At 51.8% G+C, this 17897-nt stretch overlaps 1 protein-coding gene across 3 annotated transcripts in view; it reads left to right on the top strand.

The window, feature by feature from the left end:
- ARHGAP22 (Rho GTPase activating protein 22) overlaps positions 1 to 17897 on the top strand; it is a 191029-nt gene that overhangs the window by 30960 nt on the left and 142172 nt on the right. The window contains exon 1 of one of the 3 annotated variants that reach the window (XM_046652103.1): positions 8600 to 8909. The exons of the other annotated variants lie outside the window; for them this stretch is intronic. Within the exon in view, the coding sequence (XP_046508059.1) occupies positions 8876 to 8909 (34 nt within the window). The 5' untranslated portion in view covers positions 8600 to 8875. Of the gene's footprint in view, positions 1 to 8599; positions 8910 to 17897 lie in introns of those variants that run through there. 3 annotated transcript variants of the gene reach the window in all.

Here is a 17897-nt window from a genome sequence, read left to right as displayed (position 1 = left end):
TCTGTCCTGGAGTGTGTCCTGTGTGCACTTGAGAAGAATGTATATTCTGCTGTTGTTGGGCGAGGAGTACTACAGATGTCTGTTAGGTCTACTTGGTTTATAGTATTGAGCAAGTCCTCTATTTCCCTATTGATGTTCTATCCATTATTGAAAGCAGGATATTGGAGTTTCCAATTACTATTTTTGCACTGTCTATTTCTCTCTGAAGTCTACTTCTGTTTCATGGACTTTGGTGCTCTATTGTTAGGTTTAATCTGTCTATAATTGCTATACCTTCTTGATGGATTGACCCTCTTATTCGTGTATATTGTCCTTCTTTCTCTCTTGTAATAATTTTTGTCTTAAAGTCTATTTTGTCTGATTGTAGTGCAGCCATTCCAGCTCTCTTTTGATTTCTGTTTATATGGAATATCTTTTTCAATTGTTCCACTTTCAGTCTATTTGTGTGTTGAATCTAAAGTGAATCTCTTTAGACAGCGTGTTGCTGTTTTTATACATTCTGCCCACCTCTGCCTTTCAATTAGAGAGTTTAATCCATTTACATTTAATGTAATTACTGATAAGGAATGACTTCTGCTATTTTGCTTTTTTTTCTGTGTGTCATATATTCTTCTTTTTCCTCAAATCTTCAATTACTGATTGCTTTTGTGTTAAATAAATATTTTCTGGCATACTCTTTTCCTTGTTTCTTTTACTATAGAATTTTTGGGTTATTATTTTGGTGGTTGCCTTGGAGATTGCATCTCGATTTATAACAATCTAGCCTGGATTAATACCAAGATAATATCAATAGTATATAAAAACTTTTCTTAATATCTCCCCCTCCCACTTATGTTGTTATCATCACCCAGTACATCTTCATACATCGTGTGCTCGTCAATGTACATTTATCATTGTTGTTTTGTGCAGTTATCTTTTAAATGAGATAAAAGAAAGGAGAAGTTGTAAAGAAAAATACATTAATACTATCTTAATTTACCTAGACCATTCCTTTTACTGGTGTTCTGTATTTCTTCGTGCACATTTGTGTTACTCTCTAGTGTCCTTTCATTTCAGCCTGAAGGACTCCCTTTAACATTTCATGTGGAGCAGATCTGTAGCAGTTGACCATCTCAATTTTTGTTTATCTGAGAATGTGTTAATTGCTGCTTTATTTTGGAGGGTTAGTTTTGCCAGGTATTGAACTTTTGGTCGACAGTCTTTCTTTCGGCACTCTGAGTATGGCATCCCACCGCAGGCTGAAGTATGGCAGTAGGAGTGCACCAGATACTCAAAGGGCAGCAGTGGACACCTGGACAGGAGTTGGATTTTGAAACAGATGAGGATGAAATAAAGGATGGAAGGAGAGAAGTGTCTGCCAGAGTGGGAGGGCCACATCCAGCAGCACCTTCTGCGTGTGCTGAGATTATCGGCCATCGTGACCAACAAGAACCTCACCCAGGACCTCAGGCTATGGAAGGCTGGAAGGCAGCCCAAACCAGCAGAAGCCGGACATGGGAATCTAGTGGAAGTATATCAGAGATTTACAAAATCTTTTGGGAGCTGGAGAACCAGGCTTCAAAAATGGACAAGAAGGATGATAGTGCCAGAGGCCCTAAAAGGAAGAAGCACAACGATCATCTTTTCACGGGAATAGTGTAGTCAGGACACCCCTACAGGGCACCTCCACTGTGCTGGGAGGCATCATCGTCACCGCAGGACATTGTCACTGCCGCCAGTGCTGGGAAGCCCACCCTAATGATCTCTCAGTCTTTTCCTGACACACTTAACATTAGATCAAAGCCAGGCAGGGGTATCGGATGGGCCGAGCCTAGGTCCCATGGCCTCAGCCCACTGCCTGCAGGGCCAGAGCAGGTCTCTTCCTTCTGGCTTCCAAAGAGGACGATGAGGTTGGGTGGGGATCCCTCCAAAACAGGAAGGGGCTAGATGACGTACAGCCCCAAACGAGCTCCATTCCGCTACAACAAATGAGGTGAAGGGAGGGTGTAATTCTGAGAGCAGGGGAGACGTGAGTGTGTTTGTCAACTTGGAGAAGAGAGCCCGTGAGGGAGGGAGGATTAAAGACACAAATGGAGGGGAAATGACTGGAAGAGCAGATGGAGGTTACTCTGTGCCCAGGGGGAGGGCTGGCGGAGCGGGGCAGGACTCCTGACCTTGGGGAGAGGGTGGAGTTAGAGAAGACGCCTGGGAAGTTTCCGTTCTTTCCCTCCGCTCCCATCCCTGCCTTCCCACAGCAAGCAGGTGTTTGCACTAGGGAGCTCACTTATTTTGCAATAACGCAAAACCGGCCAAAGTGGAGATTCATCATTTGCTAAAATCTGCCTCTTTCGGGCAGGGGAAATCAGTTCAGACCTGCTTCCTTGTTGGAGCCATGTGAGGACAGCGGTTGCCATTCTAGCCTGGGCAGGCCGAGGCTGGCGTCACCCCACCCCTGGGTCCCCTGCCCCTGCTTCAGAGGAAGGGTGACAGCTCCCTGGAACCTCAACGCATCCTGTTCCCAGAAACCCACTAGTGAGGTCACATTTCCCTCTTTCCTCTCAGTCTCTGACTGCCAGAGGCAGGAGCTCCACAGGGGCCCCTGGTGGCCCCGGGCTGGGGTCTTCCTGTCACCTCCCACGGTGCCTGGAGGGAGCCCCACGCGCTCACGGCAGGGCCTGGACCACTGTCCCGTCCACCCACTCTCAGATAGAAGCTTTTCCTTCTGAGAAACCCACAGTGAGACCTCGCAGCCAAATAAAATCTTTATCCGCAAGCTGTCCAGTTAAATGGGCAGCCCAGACAGTTGACCAAGTGGGGCAGAGAATCTAGTGAGTAGTATTTATCTGAACCCAGGGTTCACAGAGGCTTAAAAATGAGGCCTGTGAGCTCCATAGAAACCCCATGCGGTCGACACAGCTGAGCTGTTTAGGTTCCCCTTCAAGAAGGGACTCGCTGTCCAGCTGCGAGGAGTGGAGTCAGCTGACAGCCGCCAGCTGTTCCATCTTCCAGGGTCAGCCTCCGCTTTCGAGCTAACTTCACGCTGTTCTCGGGTGACCCCCAGCCAATGACTGTGCAGCGGCGGCCCAGGTCACGCTCTTCTCCAGGAGACCCCCAGCCAATGACTGCGCAAGGCAAAGCACACAGGCCTGAGCACCGCCACCCAAAGCCAGACCCCTCCTCTGGGCCCTCGCCTTGGGAGCTCCCCAGGGGGCTGGCAGAGACACCATCAGGTTTGCTCGCCCTCTCACACGCCTCGCCACCGCCCCCCCCACCAAGTCCTGCGTCCCCGTCTTTCCTCGAACAGGTGTTAATCCCTAGTAAAACTCTCAGCTCAGCATCTGCCAGCAGAGAACCCAGCTGGTGCACCACTCATTCATCCACCCACACACACTATGTACCCTGGACATCAGCCGCCTGGACGTTTGCTACTGCAGAGTTACAAGCGGGTGTGTGGCAAGTGCCACAGTGGAGGATGGAACAAAAAGTTAGGAAGTCTGAACTGGGTTGGTACCCCTAAGCCACCCCCGTGCCACAAGGGGTGCAAGACTCAAGAAAACACGCCCGAGGCTACAGGTCAGGACTGAGGGCCTTTCCAGGTGAAGCTTCCCTGTTGTGGTCGGGCCTGGTGTGGCTGGTGGTTTTCCAATGCCCAATCCTGGATTCTGCATCTCTGTCTTCTCACTCTCTGCCCGGGATCCTGGGACACCTAAGACCCAGAAGAGGAGGCGTCCAGAGCTCTAGACCCCTCCTGGGGGCCTGGACCGCGGATGGAGGAGCATACAATGGACTGCAGTGCGTGGACAAGACCGAAATGAAAAGTCAAGCTAAGTGTCTGGAGGAGGCATTGGGCCACGGGGCAGTGACGGACTTAGGTCTCAGGCAACAGGACTGAAGCCAGGGACAGCGGCCCAGGAGGGAGGCCCTGCCCTCTGGGACAGAGCAGCTGGTGGCACTCAAGCGCCCCATGGTGAAACCAAGGATACGCTCGGAGTACCAGCAAAGTAGGGCCACCAAAGTGGCTGCAAAGTTCACCTGTGATGAATCCCGCACAACTTCATAATTAAAACATCTGAAAAGAATGTTTTAAATTCAGCATCCTGTAAGTCTTGTTTGTAGTTTATATTTAAATTGTGAGTTATAATATTTCGATTATGGGTTAATTTTTAAATGATGGGCTAATTGTGGGTAATAATTATGGACCATTTAAATTTTTCTATATTTAAATTACGAGTGAGGTCTTAATCGGGTCTGGCGGGAGGCATTTTAGAAGGTTCCTGTGGCCTCGTTTGTGAGTGATAAGGGAGCTATTAAAGGTGAGAGCTCTAACCTTGGGGCACTGAGCAGGGAGGTGACACTGGGACAGGGTCTAGAAGGATGTGTTAAAGTCTGGTAGATGAGGGAGGGAAGGTCGCTGCAGTAACAGAGGACCGACTGTGTAATGGCCCTTCCTGTCATGACCATCCGAGATGTTTCCAGGTTGACAGTGGGGGCTCCACTCCACTCAGCCGTGTGGGGAACCAGACGTGAGGGCCTCTGCCATCTTCTGCATGGGACTTCCAAGATGGCCCCAGAAAAGGGCAACAAGCGTGGAGGAGGGCCAGGGGGGTGGGGAGGAGTCCTCTGGGCCAGACCTGCAAGTGGCCATATGGCATTGGCTCATAACCAACAGCCAGGACACAGTCACACGGAACCGCAAGGAGGCTGGACCATGGAGAGCATCTGCGTGTCCCCAGGAAGCAAGGAGAACAGGTGTGAGTGGAGAGCTCACATCCTCTGCCCACAGCAGGCAGTCGCGTGACAGGGGCATGCAGAGTGGTACCAGCTAGTCCAGCACACCACTGGGATGGACAGAAGTGACCTGCTAGGGATCTGGAGCATCAGCTGCCTGGCGACAAGGATAGAGCGCACTGTAAGCGGGAAGTCAGGGGACACTGATTCTGGTGACCACTGCGCAGTCATCTCCAACTCAGGGTAGCAGTGTTTCCCTCCTCTGCTTCAGAAACAGCCCGCTCTGTCCACCCTGCAGCTTCTGGAACAGGGAAGCAGGGCTCTGCTACCTATATGACATCTTAGCAAACATTAGAGAAAGGCTCACCTCCTGGTGGCAGATTCTGCTCACCCTGCCAGAACGCATGGCTTTGCCAGCCCAGCCCAAACCCAGCCCCACTGCCCCCTCTACTGGACACCTTTGTGCAGTGCACAGGCCGTACAAGGTACCTTGACTGCATGGAATGGAGCTGTCTCCTGTTGAGGCTTGGGGTGGAGGCCCCTTTCCACTTTCTGACTGGGAGACTGGCAAATGTGCCCCTCTCTGAGAAGGAGCCTCCCTCGGGGTGATAGCAGGCAAAGACGGCCTCCGGTGGCCCCGGGCTCGAGGACATGCAGTCATTTTCTAAAGCAGTGGTTGTCAGCCTGGCCGTACATTGGATCCCGGGAGCAACTTTTACATCTCTGATGACCGGCTGCATGCCAGACCAGCTAAATCGGAGCCGCTGGGGGTAGAACACAGAAATTAGTTTTCCAGGCTCTCCACTGTGCAGCCAAGGTTGAGAACCACTAATGTGAGGCCATTCTGGCTCTGGCCAATGACACTGGTGGGTGACCATTCCCACCAGGAGGCATGTGTTTCAGCAGACGCCTTCTGGAGAGTTCTGTCCTCTCCATCCTCTCAACCCACCCTTCAGTGCGTCACGGTGCCTGGCCCAGAGCAGCCCTTAAAAAAAAGGCTGAAATGACCCAAGGCAGGAGACTAGCGAGGGACACAGGACCACTGCGGGTAGGCGCAGTCAGTGGGAAAGGGGTCACTCTGCTGCAGAGTGAGACCTGGGTCTCCCCTCCTCGGTCTCGGTTTCCCACCGGTAAGTGAGGGGAGTGGGGCTCTTTTTTCAAACAAAAGCCAGCAAGCTCAAGAGATGGCCTTGCCCGGCTCTTGTCCCCACCCCCCGCTCCCTCCCTGCAGTGCCCAAGGTACCTAGAGGACTCCCCCGGTCCTGCACTGCAGGGTTTGTAAACTTCAGGAAGGAGGGAATGCTGAAGTCCCTTCCAACTGGACCCCATGGATCTCTTCATCCAGAGAAGCACTTGGAACGTGGTCTGCAGGCAGAGAGAAGGAAAGCGCTACTTTCCTCCGGCCCCCCCGATTCTCGGGTGCAGAGTTGGGACCAGCTCCTGCCCTCTTCCCAGCTTACTTCTGGGTTGGAGCCCAGAGCCTCTGTGGTTTTGTCCAGTTCCAACTCTGATCCCCCGAAAAGCAGGGGGTAAGCACAGTGACCTAATGTCATGGGGGGTAAACAGCTGCACAAGAAAAACGCCCCGGGCGTGGTTTCTTAACCAAAACAAGTGTGACTGGACCCAGACTAGGTCCTCAGGGCATTTTCCTGCCTCTGGCTGGGAGGAAGTGGTCCAGGCTACATTACTCAGAGGGCTTCACGATTGCTCAAGACATTGTCACTGGCCACAGGACCTGGCTCTGTGACCCGGATGTTGACATGAGATTTCCCAGCTCTGTATCCTCCACCTCCTGGGTGGCCGCTGTCCCAGCCTGACCCAGCCTCTACCTGGCCCGAAAGGAAAAGGAGAACGATTCTGTCTTTCGGTGCTGTTGCTTGGATCTGCCCATCAAGTCAATATGCCTCATGGGGTTCCCCGCCTGAGCCCAGCCTGAGGCTTGGGGCAAGGCGTGCAGGAGGGGCATTGGGCCCTCTAAGGGACACAGATGAGAGCCCTGGGGAAGTGCTTAGTGGCTCCTTCTGGTGGTAGAATCAGGACATTTCACAGGGGACTTGCTCAGAATGATCAGGCTCACGTGGCTGAAACACTTGTGGGAAAGGGCATTCCAGAGAGAGGGAACTGCTCGTGCAAAGGCACAGAGGCACACCGGAGCAGGGGCTGTGCGTGCAAAGGCAGAGAGGCACACAGGAGCAGGCGCTGTAGGTGCAAAGGCACAGCGGCGCACCAGAGCAGGGGCTGTGCATGCAAAGGCACAGAGGCACACAGGAGCAGGGGCTGTGCTTGCAAACTCACAGAGGTGCACCGGAGCAGGGGCTGTGCATGCAAAGGTACAGAGGCACACCAGAGCAGGGGCTGCACGGGCCTATGGTTGTGTGCAGCATAAGCAAGAGATAGGTCTCAGAGGAGGGCCTGCACAGTACTGTGAAAGGCCTTGAATGTTATATCAAAATACTTCTTCATCCCTTCTGAGGAGTGGCCAAGGGCCAGAATAAGTGACTTGATGCTAAGTAAGACAGCTTTGTCTCTAAGGACAATGCTCTCTCCCGCTTCCTCCTGGCCATTTGAGCGACCACATCCTGGTGACTCTTTTCCTCTCCCACCCTCCCCTACTCTCCAAGGTCCAGACCCTGCCATCTCTAACAGGGACTGCTGCAGTGGGCTCCCCGTGGACCCCAAGCCTCCAGACCCTCTTCCCTCCCAGCTGCTAGAGTTGATTACACATCAATACAATATTTGGGGATCCGTGGACATAGGGGCACCATGAGGATTAGGCAGGGAGCACGGCCATTCGAAGCAGAGAGGTCATTGTTCAACTCTCTCATCTTCCAGCTACTGAGAGGATTGAGTGGTACCCAAGCCTGAAAAACCCGGCCCCAGGCGCAAATGCCTAACAAGGCACATGGGGCTATTCCAGGGGCACCAAGGCTAGCCCTCACCATCAGCAAGTTCACTGAGGGCATTCACGCCAGGACCGGTTCACAGGAGGTGGTTGGGAATTTGGGTATTTAAAGAGACCGCTGCACAGAAAAGCATGAGCTGTAGAGACAGCCCCAAGTTCAGCTCCCGGCCCTGACAGGAGAGTTGGGCGACTCTGGGCAAGTTATTGAACATTTCTGTGCCTTGTTTTCTTCCTCGGAAAAGCCGTGATCCTAGTGCCTGCCTCAGGGAATTTGAGAATTCAATGAGATATTGAACAAAGCACCAACCTCAAGGACACATAGTGGGCGCCTAATCAATGATAGCTATTACTGTGATTGCATTTCTTGGGCAATTTTTAAGATCTTGAGGCTGAAACCCCAAAAGCCCCACTCTCCCCTCTTTAGAATGGTGCTGATGTTAAACAGAAACACGGCAATTAGCAGAAAGATTCACTTCTCAGTGTAGGTTTTGAGGTCCCACCGCTTGCGGCCCCCGGAACTGAGTACTTCACAAGCATCCTTATTCCTGTCACCTTATTCCGGCGGCAGCAAAAGTGAACATCCCTAACAGGCATCTTCCTGCTGGTCGGGTCCCCCGAGGAGCTGAAGGCTGCAGGCTGCAGGCTCCTTCTAACACACACCTGTCTTTCCACGGTTGGAACGGTGCGCTCCGAAACCGCCCCCGGGGCCCTCCGGGCAGGAAGCATCAGGCAGAGCGGGTCCCATTGGACGGGCCTAGAGGGGTCCTCGGCCACCCTCCCGCCAAGAGCGCTCTCCCCCGGGCCTTGCGGGGTGTGCGTCTCCTGCGGGCTCTCGTGCTCTCGGGCTGGCGGCGCGCTCCCCGACCGAGGGCGGACCGGCTCCCGGGCCCATGCGCGCGCCCCGCCCTCCGCCGGCCGCCGGATCGGGGATGGACAGTGCCGCGCGCTCCCGGGCGCGCTGGAGGGACCGCGGGGCCGCCCCGCCCGGGCCCAGGGATTGATCAGCAGCGGTTCCTGAGCCTCCTAATGGTTCGCTTGGATGGGAATTCGTTCTGGGATGGATAAATAATGCATTGAGGATTGCGTAGTCCAAGGCAAGCCGTCGGTCCGGAGCCAGGAGAGGGAGCCCACGGAGCCTTGCCGGTGACACCAGCGACCATGGGGGCGCGAGCGGGGCGTGAGGGGCAACGGAGCCAGAGGAAGAGAAAAGGGAAGTGGACGACAGCATGATCTGCCCAGCGACTCTGGCCGGGCGGCGGCTGGAACATGCTGAGCCCAAAGATCAGGCAGGCCAGGAGGGGTAAGTCCAACTCCCCGGGGCGGATCGTGTGCTTCTCCTGGCTACGGGACGTGTGGGGACACTTAGCCGGCTGCCACGCTGCGGGACAGAGGGAGCCGGTGTTCTGGAGGCAGCCTGGTGAGCGACGTCCCTTTCACTGAGGCTCCTCCGGAGTCGGTGGGGGTCAGACCTGAGACTGCAAAAGGGCGATGGCTGGCTTAGTGGCCCAGTGGGTTGGCAGGCTTCACCCTGTATTCCATGTTCTACAGAGTCCCTGGGTTGCTCAGAGTGACCCGATGACAACTTTGGGGAAACTTTGTTCTTTTAGTAAAAGAGAAACGCTCAAGATTTGCCCCAGCAGGCTAGACAAAGTGGCCGTCACTAGAAGGGCAATGCCCTGGCTTATCAGACAGCGGGGTCCGCGTGAGGATCCTGTTCCAGCCTCCCGGGAGGCTGCTCAGCAGAGCCTGCAGGAGCTGCCACAGCTGGGCTGCAGGAAGCATTTCCTCAGGCGGGCTGGAGGCAGCCAGGCGCTCCTGGGAAGCTGCGGGGGAGCAGATCCAGAGATAAGAGATGGGAGTTGGGAGAGCCTTAAAGGGGTGATCCTGCAGCACTGGGCTAGCACCCCAGCCACCCTGTGTCCCTGTAGACTGGCCCCGAGACTCAGGACATGCCCCGGGGCGAGGGACAGCATTCCCCTGGACAGCAACTTCTTGGCCAGGGCAAGTATCATTTTAGACAACATCTATCTTTTAAGAAAATAGAAGGGGTCTCTTCAGACAGCCGGTGTTTGTGGAGCTGAACTTCCCTTGTGAGCGCTGAGCCTGGGGACGCTGGTTTGGTGGTGGGTGGAGCATCTGCTGGAGAGCTTGGAAATAGTGTGTCTCGCCCAGTGTGTGTGGCAGGGACCCTCCAGCCTCCTGTGGACTCACAGGCAGCACATCCATCTCGTTAGTGCTCCTCAGGCACTTGGATCACTTTCCCAGGGGGCCAGCCCTCTGGAGTGTGGTCAGAGCCGTCAGGACCCCTCTGTGGGGTGCTCCGGATAGACTGAAAAGTGGGCAGAGGAAGGCTGTGCCTGGCTCTGCTGAGGGATGGGGTGCAATCTGGTGACCACTCAGGCCAGACCCTTAGAGAGGGCCTAGGTCTGCCCTCCCAGTCCTGTGTAACGTGCCAACCACTGGCCTCACGTGGCTATTGAGCACTTGACGTGTGGCTAGTCCAAACTGAGCAAAAGGCACACTAGATTTTGACCGGGCACACACACAGGTGATGACATGGCAGGAAAAAAAAAAAGAATGTCAAATATCTCATTAATAATTATTTTATATTGATTACATGCTAAAATGACAATATTTTGGAGATATTGGGTTAAATAAAATATATTCTTAAAATTAATTTCACCTGTTTTTTTCTTTCACTCTCTTTTAATGCAGCTACTAGAACATTCATAATTACGTATGTGGCTCACATTATATTTCTCTCAGACGGTGCTGGCCTAGCATGACCAGTGCGTCAGCAAGGGGGCTCTCAGGAAGGCCGCCTTTGAAATCCCAAACTTCTTGCAAACAGATGTTCTAGATCGGTGGTTCTCAAGCAGGAGCCGTTTTGCCCCCCAGGGGACATCTGGCATTGTCTGGAGACATTTTTGGTTGTTCCCGCCGAGGGGCGCTACTGGCATCTAGTGTGTAGAGGCCCGGGATGCTTCCAGACATCCCACAATTCAGAGGACAGCCCCACAACCAAGAATTATCTGGCCCCAGATGTCAGTAGTGCTGAGGTCCGGAAAGCCTCTAGTAGATGATATTATCTGGTAAGATGTGTTAAAAGTTGAGGTTTATGGTGCTATTCATCAGATATTAAAAAGATAATCACTTACCCACAAAAACGTATGATCATAAACCATGACAAGAAGCATTCTAAGAGCATACACTGCAAATGAAGGGTCCAGGGGAGTGAGTGGTGCTTGAGCTATAAGCTGAAGAATGGCGGGAGCTATCTAGACAAAGGGATGGTCTTGGGGGGAGGCCGATCCCAGGCAGGGAACAGCCTGGGCAGGTGCCATGGGAGGGGAGGGGTGCGCAGGGCCAGGAGGTTGGAGCTGGGGGCAGCAAGGGGCAGCGGGCACGGCTGGAGACCCGGGCAGGAATTGGATCATGCAGGGTCAGGCTCGCAGCTGGTTAAGGAATAACTCTCCCTAGGGACAATTCTGCAGCAACACAGACCAAAATTATATACCCGTGCCTTAAAGAAATGGGGCTCTTGTCCAGACTGCTCCAGACTGGCCATATTCGGGAAACACTTCTAGACTACGCCACTATGTAAATGCACTGGGCCGCATGAAAAAAGCTGGGATCACTTTCTGGGATCGTTAATAAAATCAGCCTCAGTCAGCCGGCTCAGAAGCCTCTGGGGTCCAGCCAAAAGGCTGCTCTGCAGATCGGGGCTTCCCAGAGACCCTTCCCTGGTCATGTTGGCTGTTAGCTTCCTGGAAGGTCCCCATCCAGCCTGAGCGAGCGGCCAAAGGCTGCTGTCACATCCTCATGTCTGCTTCCCAGGGAGGGGGAGGTGCCAGGATGGAGACCCTCCCAGGGAAAACCCAACTGTCACTCGCCTGCAGATAGAGCTAACTTTAGTCAACTGTCGTGTCCTGGCTGAGCTCAACTTCCAAGAAGTAGTTAGAGGCGGATGCTGTCAACACACACACACACACACACACACGCACATGGACACACACGAACGCACATGCACGCGTGCACACACACACACAGGAGGACGATAATACTTCAAAAGAGTAGAGAGGCATCCAAACCAGCTTGAGACGGCTCAAAATGGGCCAATAAATTCAAACAATGTGCTTGGTTTTAAGTGCATCACACACTTCCAACTGATTTCAGGAAAGTGGGCCACGTTGGTTCGAACCAGCACCTGTTAGTTCAGCCGGCTCAAACTGGTCACTAATTCTGTGATTCTAGCTTGCTCTTGCCTCCCTAGGACCAGTTCAGACCCATCCCAGCTCACAGCCTGTGGAAGCCGGGCCAGGCCATTTGGAACCAGGTGTGGCTGGCCCTGCCCTACTGAGCTCCCCAGGGCCCCCTCCAGGGAGCCTTTCCTGACGCCATGCCCCTGCGAGCTCTCCCCTCCCTGAGCCCCATGGCCATATTCCCAGAGCGGGAATGGATGAGACGGCTCACACCCCTGCTGGTTTTCCCAGAAGAAAAGTAGGATAAATTCACTAAAACTCTGTGAATCTATTACATATACAGTGGAGCGAGGCACAAGCCTCTGTGCTCTGTGACGCTTTAAAAATTGCAATTGGTTTTTCGAGATAGTAAGTGAAAACATAAGATAGGTGTACTTTCTCCTGGGTGCGACCTGGATAGAGTTCCAGGGTGAGGACAGGCAGCGGAGCCCAGGGCCATACCCTGGTGCCGCCACCACGTTCTGCCGGTGCTGTGCCCTCCACGCCTCTTCTGCTCACGCCGCCCCTGGGGCATCTGGTTAGAACTGAGTGCGGTTCATCTCCGTCTCTCCAGGCCGTAGTTAGAACGGAGCCCCAAATACTTCACCCTGATGGGGTTCCAGCTGGTTGGGATTGCTCCCCTTTCTGAAATCCCGCTGTCACAGGGCTTGTTTCTTCAAAGATTTGTTTATTCCTCCAGTCTTACTGGAGGTCTCCTCTGTGCCGTTAGCACTGCCCGGCATGAAGGTTTATTGCCCTGGCCTTGTCCTGGTCCACAAGGGTGAGGTATTGGGGCCGCCCTTTTGTTTTACCTCCAAAGAGCTCTTGACTCTGCTGTTTTACTCAGCTTCGTGTCCTCATCCTCCTGCAGCCATTACCATCTCTAACCTAGACCATGGCAATAATGCTCTGTCCCCACCACCACTCCCATCCGCTCTCCACTCCAAAATCAGAGCCATCTTTTCAAATGTGAATCCAGCCGTTCACCTGCCTCCAGCCTCCTCCTCCAGCCCCAACTTGGAATCCTTCAGTGGCTTTCCCATTGCTCTTTGGGTTAAAAGCTAAAGCCCTTACCGTGGTCCACAAGGGCCCCCTCACCATCCAGCCACTGCCAAGCCTCCAGCCTCCTCCCACTCTCCAAGCTCCCGGCACACTGGCCTTCTTCCTGTTCCTCAGCTGTCCCATGGGCTCCTACCACAGGGCCTTAGCACACCCGTTTCCCTGCCTGGAATGCCTCTTTCTCTCTCTCTCTCTGTCTCACACACACACACATACACACACACACACACACACACACACACATGCATACTCCTTAACTCCTACTCACCCTCCAGCTATCAGCTCAGGTGTCACCAGTGGGGAAGTCCTCCCACACACCCCAGGGTAAGCTGGGCCCTCTGCTGCAGGCTCTCCTTTTCTTAGCAGCATTTACCTTGGATTAACTATAGCTGTACCCTCCAGAGTGGGATTATCTGGTGAATATCTGTCACTCCACTGGATTGGGAGCTCCAGGAGGGCAGGGACCATTTCTGGTTTTTAATATCATTATACTTCAAGGACGGGCACCTGGTGGGCACTCAGTATGCATATGTTGAATGAATGAATGATGAATGAATGAATGGATAGTGGGGAAAGTGTTGGCCTGGAAGGCTGAAGTACTGCCTCTGCCCTAACTGGTCAGGGTCCTTAGGAAAGTCGGCCCCTCCCTTGACTGACTTACATGTTGCACATATTTTCCCAATTGGTTACTTGCCTTTTGCTTTTATATTAGGGGTTTTTTCCCCAGATGTGCAATAAGTTTTTAATTTTTATGTTGTCAATCTATCAGTATTTTCCTTTAGAATTTCTGCCTCTGTTTAGAATACATATTTCAAAATAAAATGGCTATTGCCGTGAAGGAGGCTCCCTCTTTTCGAGGCAATCATTAGCCCGATGGGCGAAGCTGCAGCAGCTTTGGCTGTCTCCCTCAGCGCGAGGATCCGTGTCTCGGGAGCCTTGATGAATGTGCAGAGCCTGCTCAGTACTTCGAGGATGGAGAGAGAAAGCTCTCCGAGTGAGATGAAGTGCTTTCAGTGGCTTTATTGCTCTTGATTTCCCCACGAGAAAGTAAGCCAACATTTCTTGTGTGCCCTCCGTGCTCAGGTATTCCCACTATGCTTATTTAATTCTCATAACTCCACTACGACAAGGCGTCGGCATTTGCGTTTTAACAGACGTGGGTGGAGAATCATGAGGGCCCTGCCAACAAGTGGTGGGATTCATATCCATGTCTGTCCGACGCTGAGGCCTCTGACCTCTCTCCCTCACCAAGCGCGGGGATTCAAACTATCCAAAGAGCACTGCCGGCGGCCGGCCGTGCAAGCCTCCAAGGCAGCTATTGATTCTTTGCTAATAAGATGCAGTGATGTTTTTAAGGAGACTAGATTTAGACAACTGTTGGAATATTTAAGGTTGAATTATTAACATGTAGTAGAAAACTAAGCAAATGAGAAAACGAGGCAATTATAAACTCCAAGGAAAGCAAAAAGTGATGCGTAGCTCAACGGGAACCAGCAATGATACTAGCAATGCAAATTATGAATATTGATCAACAAAAGCTACAGTATAACTATATTGGGAGGATGGGGCAGGGGCTCATGTGTGGTAGGGACGGTGGAGTAAAAGAAAATACTCATCTTTCATAGTGAGAAATCAACAGACAAAAGGGAAAAATCAGGAAGTAATTTGGCATAAAAAACAGGCACACAGATCAATGAAACAGAATAGAGACAAGCCCAGAAATTAACCCGTGCATATATGGTCACTTAAACGACAACAAAGGAACCAAGAATACACGATGGGTAAAGGACAGTCTCTTCAATAAATGAGGTTGGGAAACTGGACAGCCACCTGCCGAAGAATGAAACGGGACCCGTATTTTATACCCTACACAAAAATTAACTCAAAATGGATTGAAGACTTGAATGTAAAACCTGAAACCATAAAACTTCTAGAAAAAAATGTAGAGTGTAAGCTCCTTGACTTTGGTCTTGATGATGACTTTTGGATCTGACACCAAAAGCAAAAGTAACCAAAGCAAAAATAAACAAGTGAAAGGACATCAAACTAAAAAGCTTCTGCGTGGCAAAGGAAACCATCAACAAAATGGAAAAGCAACCTACCGAATTGGAGAGAATAACTGCAAATCATATATCTGATAAGGGGTTACTAATCAAAATATATAAAGAACTCACATAACTTAATAGCCAAAAAAAAAATGTGATTTAAAAATGGGCAGAGGAACTGAATAGACGTTTTTCCAAGGAGGACATACGGATGGCCAACAGGTCCCTGAAAAGGTGCTCAACATCACTCATCATCAAGAAATGTGAAACAAAATCACGATGAGATACTCCTCACACCTGTTAGAATGACTACGTCAAAAAGGCGAGAGATAACAGGCGTTGGCGAGGATGTGGAACAAAGGGAATCCTTGTACCCTGTTGGTTGGAATGTAAATTGGTGCAGCCACTATAGAAACCAGTATGGAGCTTCCACAAAAAATTAAAAACAGAGCTACCATATGATTCAGCCATCTCATTTCTGGGTCTGTATCCAAAGGAGATGAAGATAGGAAATCCAAGAGATGCACCCCTGTGTTCGTTGCAGCATTATTCACAATAGCCAAGATATGGAAACTACCTAGTGTCCATCAATGGGATGAATGGGTAAGGAAGATGTGAGATATATATATATATAGTGGAATATTGTTCAGCCGTAAGGAAGAAGGGAATCCTGCCATTTTTGACAACGTGGATGGAACTTGAGGGCGTTATGCTAAGTGAAATAAGCCAGACAGAGAAAGATAAATATTGCATATTATCACTTATATGTGGAATCTGGAAAAAAAATTTAAATTGGTAAGAGGGTACAAGATTTGAACTATAAGATGCGTAAGGTGTGAGGATGTAATGTAAAACATGGTGACCATAGTTGATAACATTGTGTTGTATAATTGAAATTTGCTAAGAAAGTAGAAGTTAAGTGTTCTCATCAAAAAAAAAAAGGTAAATATGTGAGGTGATGGATGTGTTAATTAACTAGATGGGGGGAAACAAGGGTTCAAAAGAAGTGGTAATAAATAAATACTATTTAGAAATACAGAGGTAAATACCAAAGGAACCAACTGGAAAGGCTGACAGTGGCTGCCTCTGTGGGGTGGGGAATGGAGGGGCTGGAAGGACCCGAGACTGCTGGGTTTCACCCCAGGGCGCACAGGACCACCTGAGATGTGGTTGAGGAGTGACAGCCTGGAGGTCACCTGACCTCATACCAGGTCCAACCGGAGGATTGGTCAGAGGGAAGTTTCTGCTCTTCAGGGGTGACTGAGGGGGTCGCAGGCCTCTGACAGCTTGGTTCTGAACGGTGTGGCCTTGCAGGATATGCCCGTGGTGACTGCATGCTGCCTTCTGCGCAGGCTTCTCGGGTGCTCTGAGGGCTAAGACAGACCACCTCCAGGGCCTGAGAGTGGGGCAGCAAAGGGACAGTACCTCATCAGGTGATGGGGCATCTGTCTCGCCTGAGACTCAGGGAGAGGATGAAGCGCTAGCAGAGGGGTGAGTGAGGTGTGCCACGGAGGCGGTATATAAGGGCAGTTCTGGGAGGGTGCAACTAGCATCTGGGCCGGAGCTCAGCCAGGCCCTGGAGACCTCCTAGACAGGAGCCTGCGGTGGAGAAGGAGGGTCACGGGAGACTCCCCCAGAGACCTCCTTATTCCGGGCCAGGCCCTGGCACCGCTGCTCAGACCTGGTACCTTCCCGAGGGCTGCGGTGCCCAAGCCTGGACATCCTCCACCACTGGCCGGGCCTCTACCCCACACGGAGGATGGAGCTCGCTCCTATCTGTCCCTTCCAGAAGTTTGCTCAGAACCGAAATGGAGCTGCAGAGGCCCTTAGATCAACAAAAGTTCTAGGACAATTCCAGGGACCTGATTAGAGGGAATAAAAACCCCCGATTTGGGATCTTTGAGCAACAGTGACCTCAAAGTACATTGCGGCCTGATTTTTGGAATACTGTTTATTCTAGGATTTTCACTGTTCATTTCTAATATTTTTTTCCTCGTTTGTTTAATCGAGGCGTAATGTGCGTCCAGTAAAATGGACACATCGTAAGCGTCCAGCTCAACGTCCACGACCCAGATCAAGGTGTGGAGCATTTCCTTTACCCCCAGGAAGTTTTCTTCTGTCTCTCGCCAGTCCCTCCTCACAACCAGACTGACTCTCTTCTAATTTCTATCACCGTTGAGTGGTTTTCCCTGTTCTTAAATTTCACGTAAATGGAACATAGGGTATGGCTCTGGTTACTAACACATTGAAGGCACAGGTGGTCCTTCCACCGGCTTCTTTAGGGAAGGAAGGAAAGAGAGGAAGTACCTGCGGACTGCCTAGGATGTGTCTTATACTGACCCTATGAGTCAAGGGAGAAATGGAGGCAGAATCATTTAAGTGAAGTGCTCGAAATCTCACCACTAATAGGATCAGAAGCAGCTTAAACATAAGATTCTGAGAGCCAAGAAACTCTCCTCCCCAAATATAGCCCCCCGTCCAGAGCCTAGGGGAGGCCAGATGGTGTCACTGAGCAGCTGAGGCCCCAGCAATGCGAGGATGTCCGAGCCCCCGCGAGCACCTGTTCCTGTGGGCAGGTGTTCACAATGCTATCGCCAGGGGCAGGGGTGAAAACAGACGGTGGGGTCATGCTGCCTGCTCTGTCCTGGCCCATCTCAGATTTGCTCAGCTGAAGGCAGCCTGGCCAAGCAGCAGACTAGTGGGAGAGGGGTGGGAGGCGGGATTAGGCAGGACGAGGAGGATGGGCATGCTGCGGAGGTGCCCTCGCGAGTGGGTGCCAGCAGCGCTGGCCTTGGGCGCAGAGGAGTGTGGTGGGCTCAGGCAGGCCTGGCCCCAGCCACCTGGTGAGGCTGAGGAATCCCAGCTTTCCCTGGCATTTTATTTCAACTTGCCGTGTTTCTGATAAAATTAGCCAGCTCAAATAGTGTAGACTCCGATACCCTC

This window comes from Equus quagga, chromosome 2, assembly GCF_021613505.1.
Source record: "Equus quagga isolate Etosha38 chromosome 2, UCLA_HA_Equagga_1.0, whole genome shotgun sequence".
NCBI classification, from domain to species: Eukaryota; Metazoa; Chordata; class Mammalia; order Perissodactyla; family Equidae; genus Equus; species Equus quagga.
This window is presented reverse-complemented; position numbering and strand designations above follow the sequence as displayed.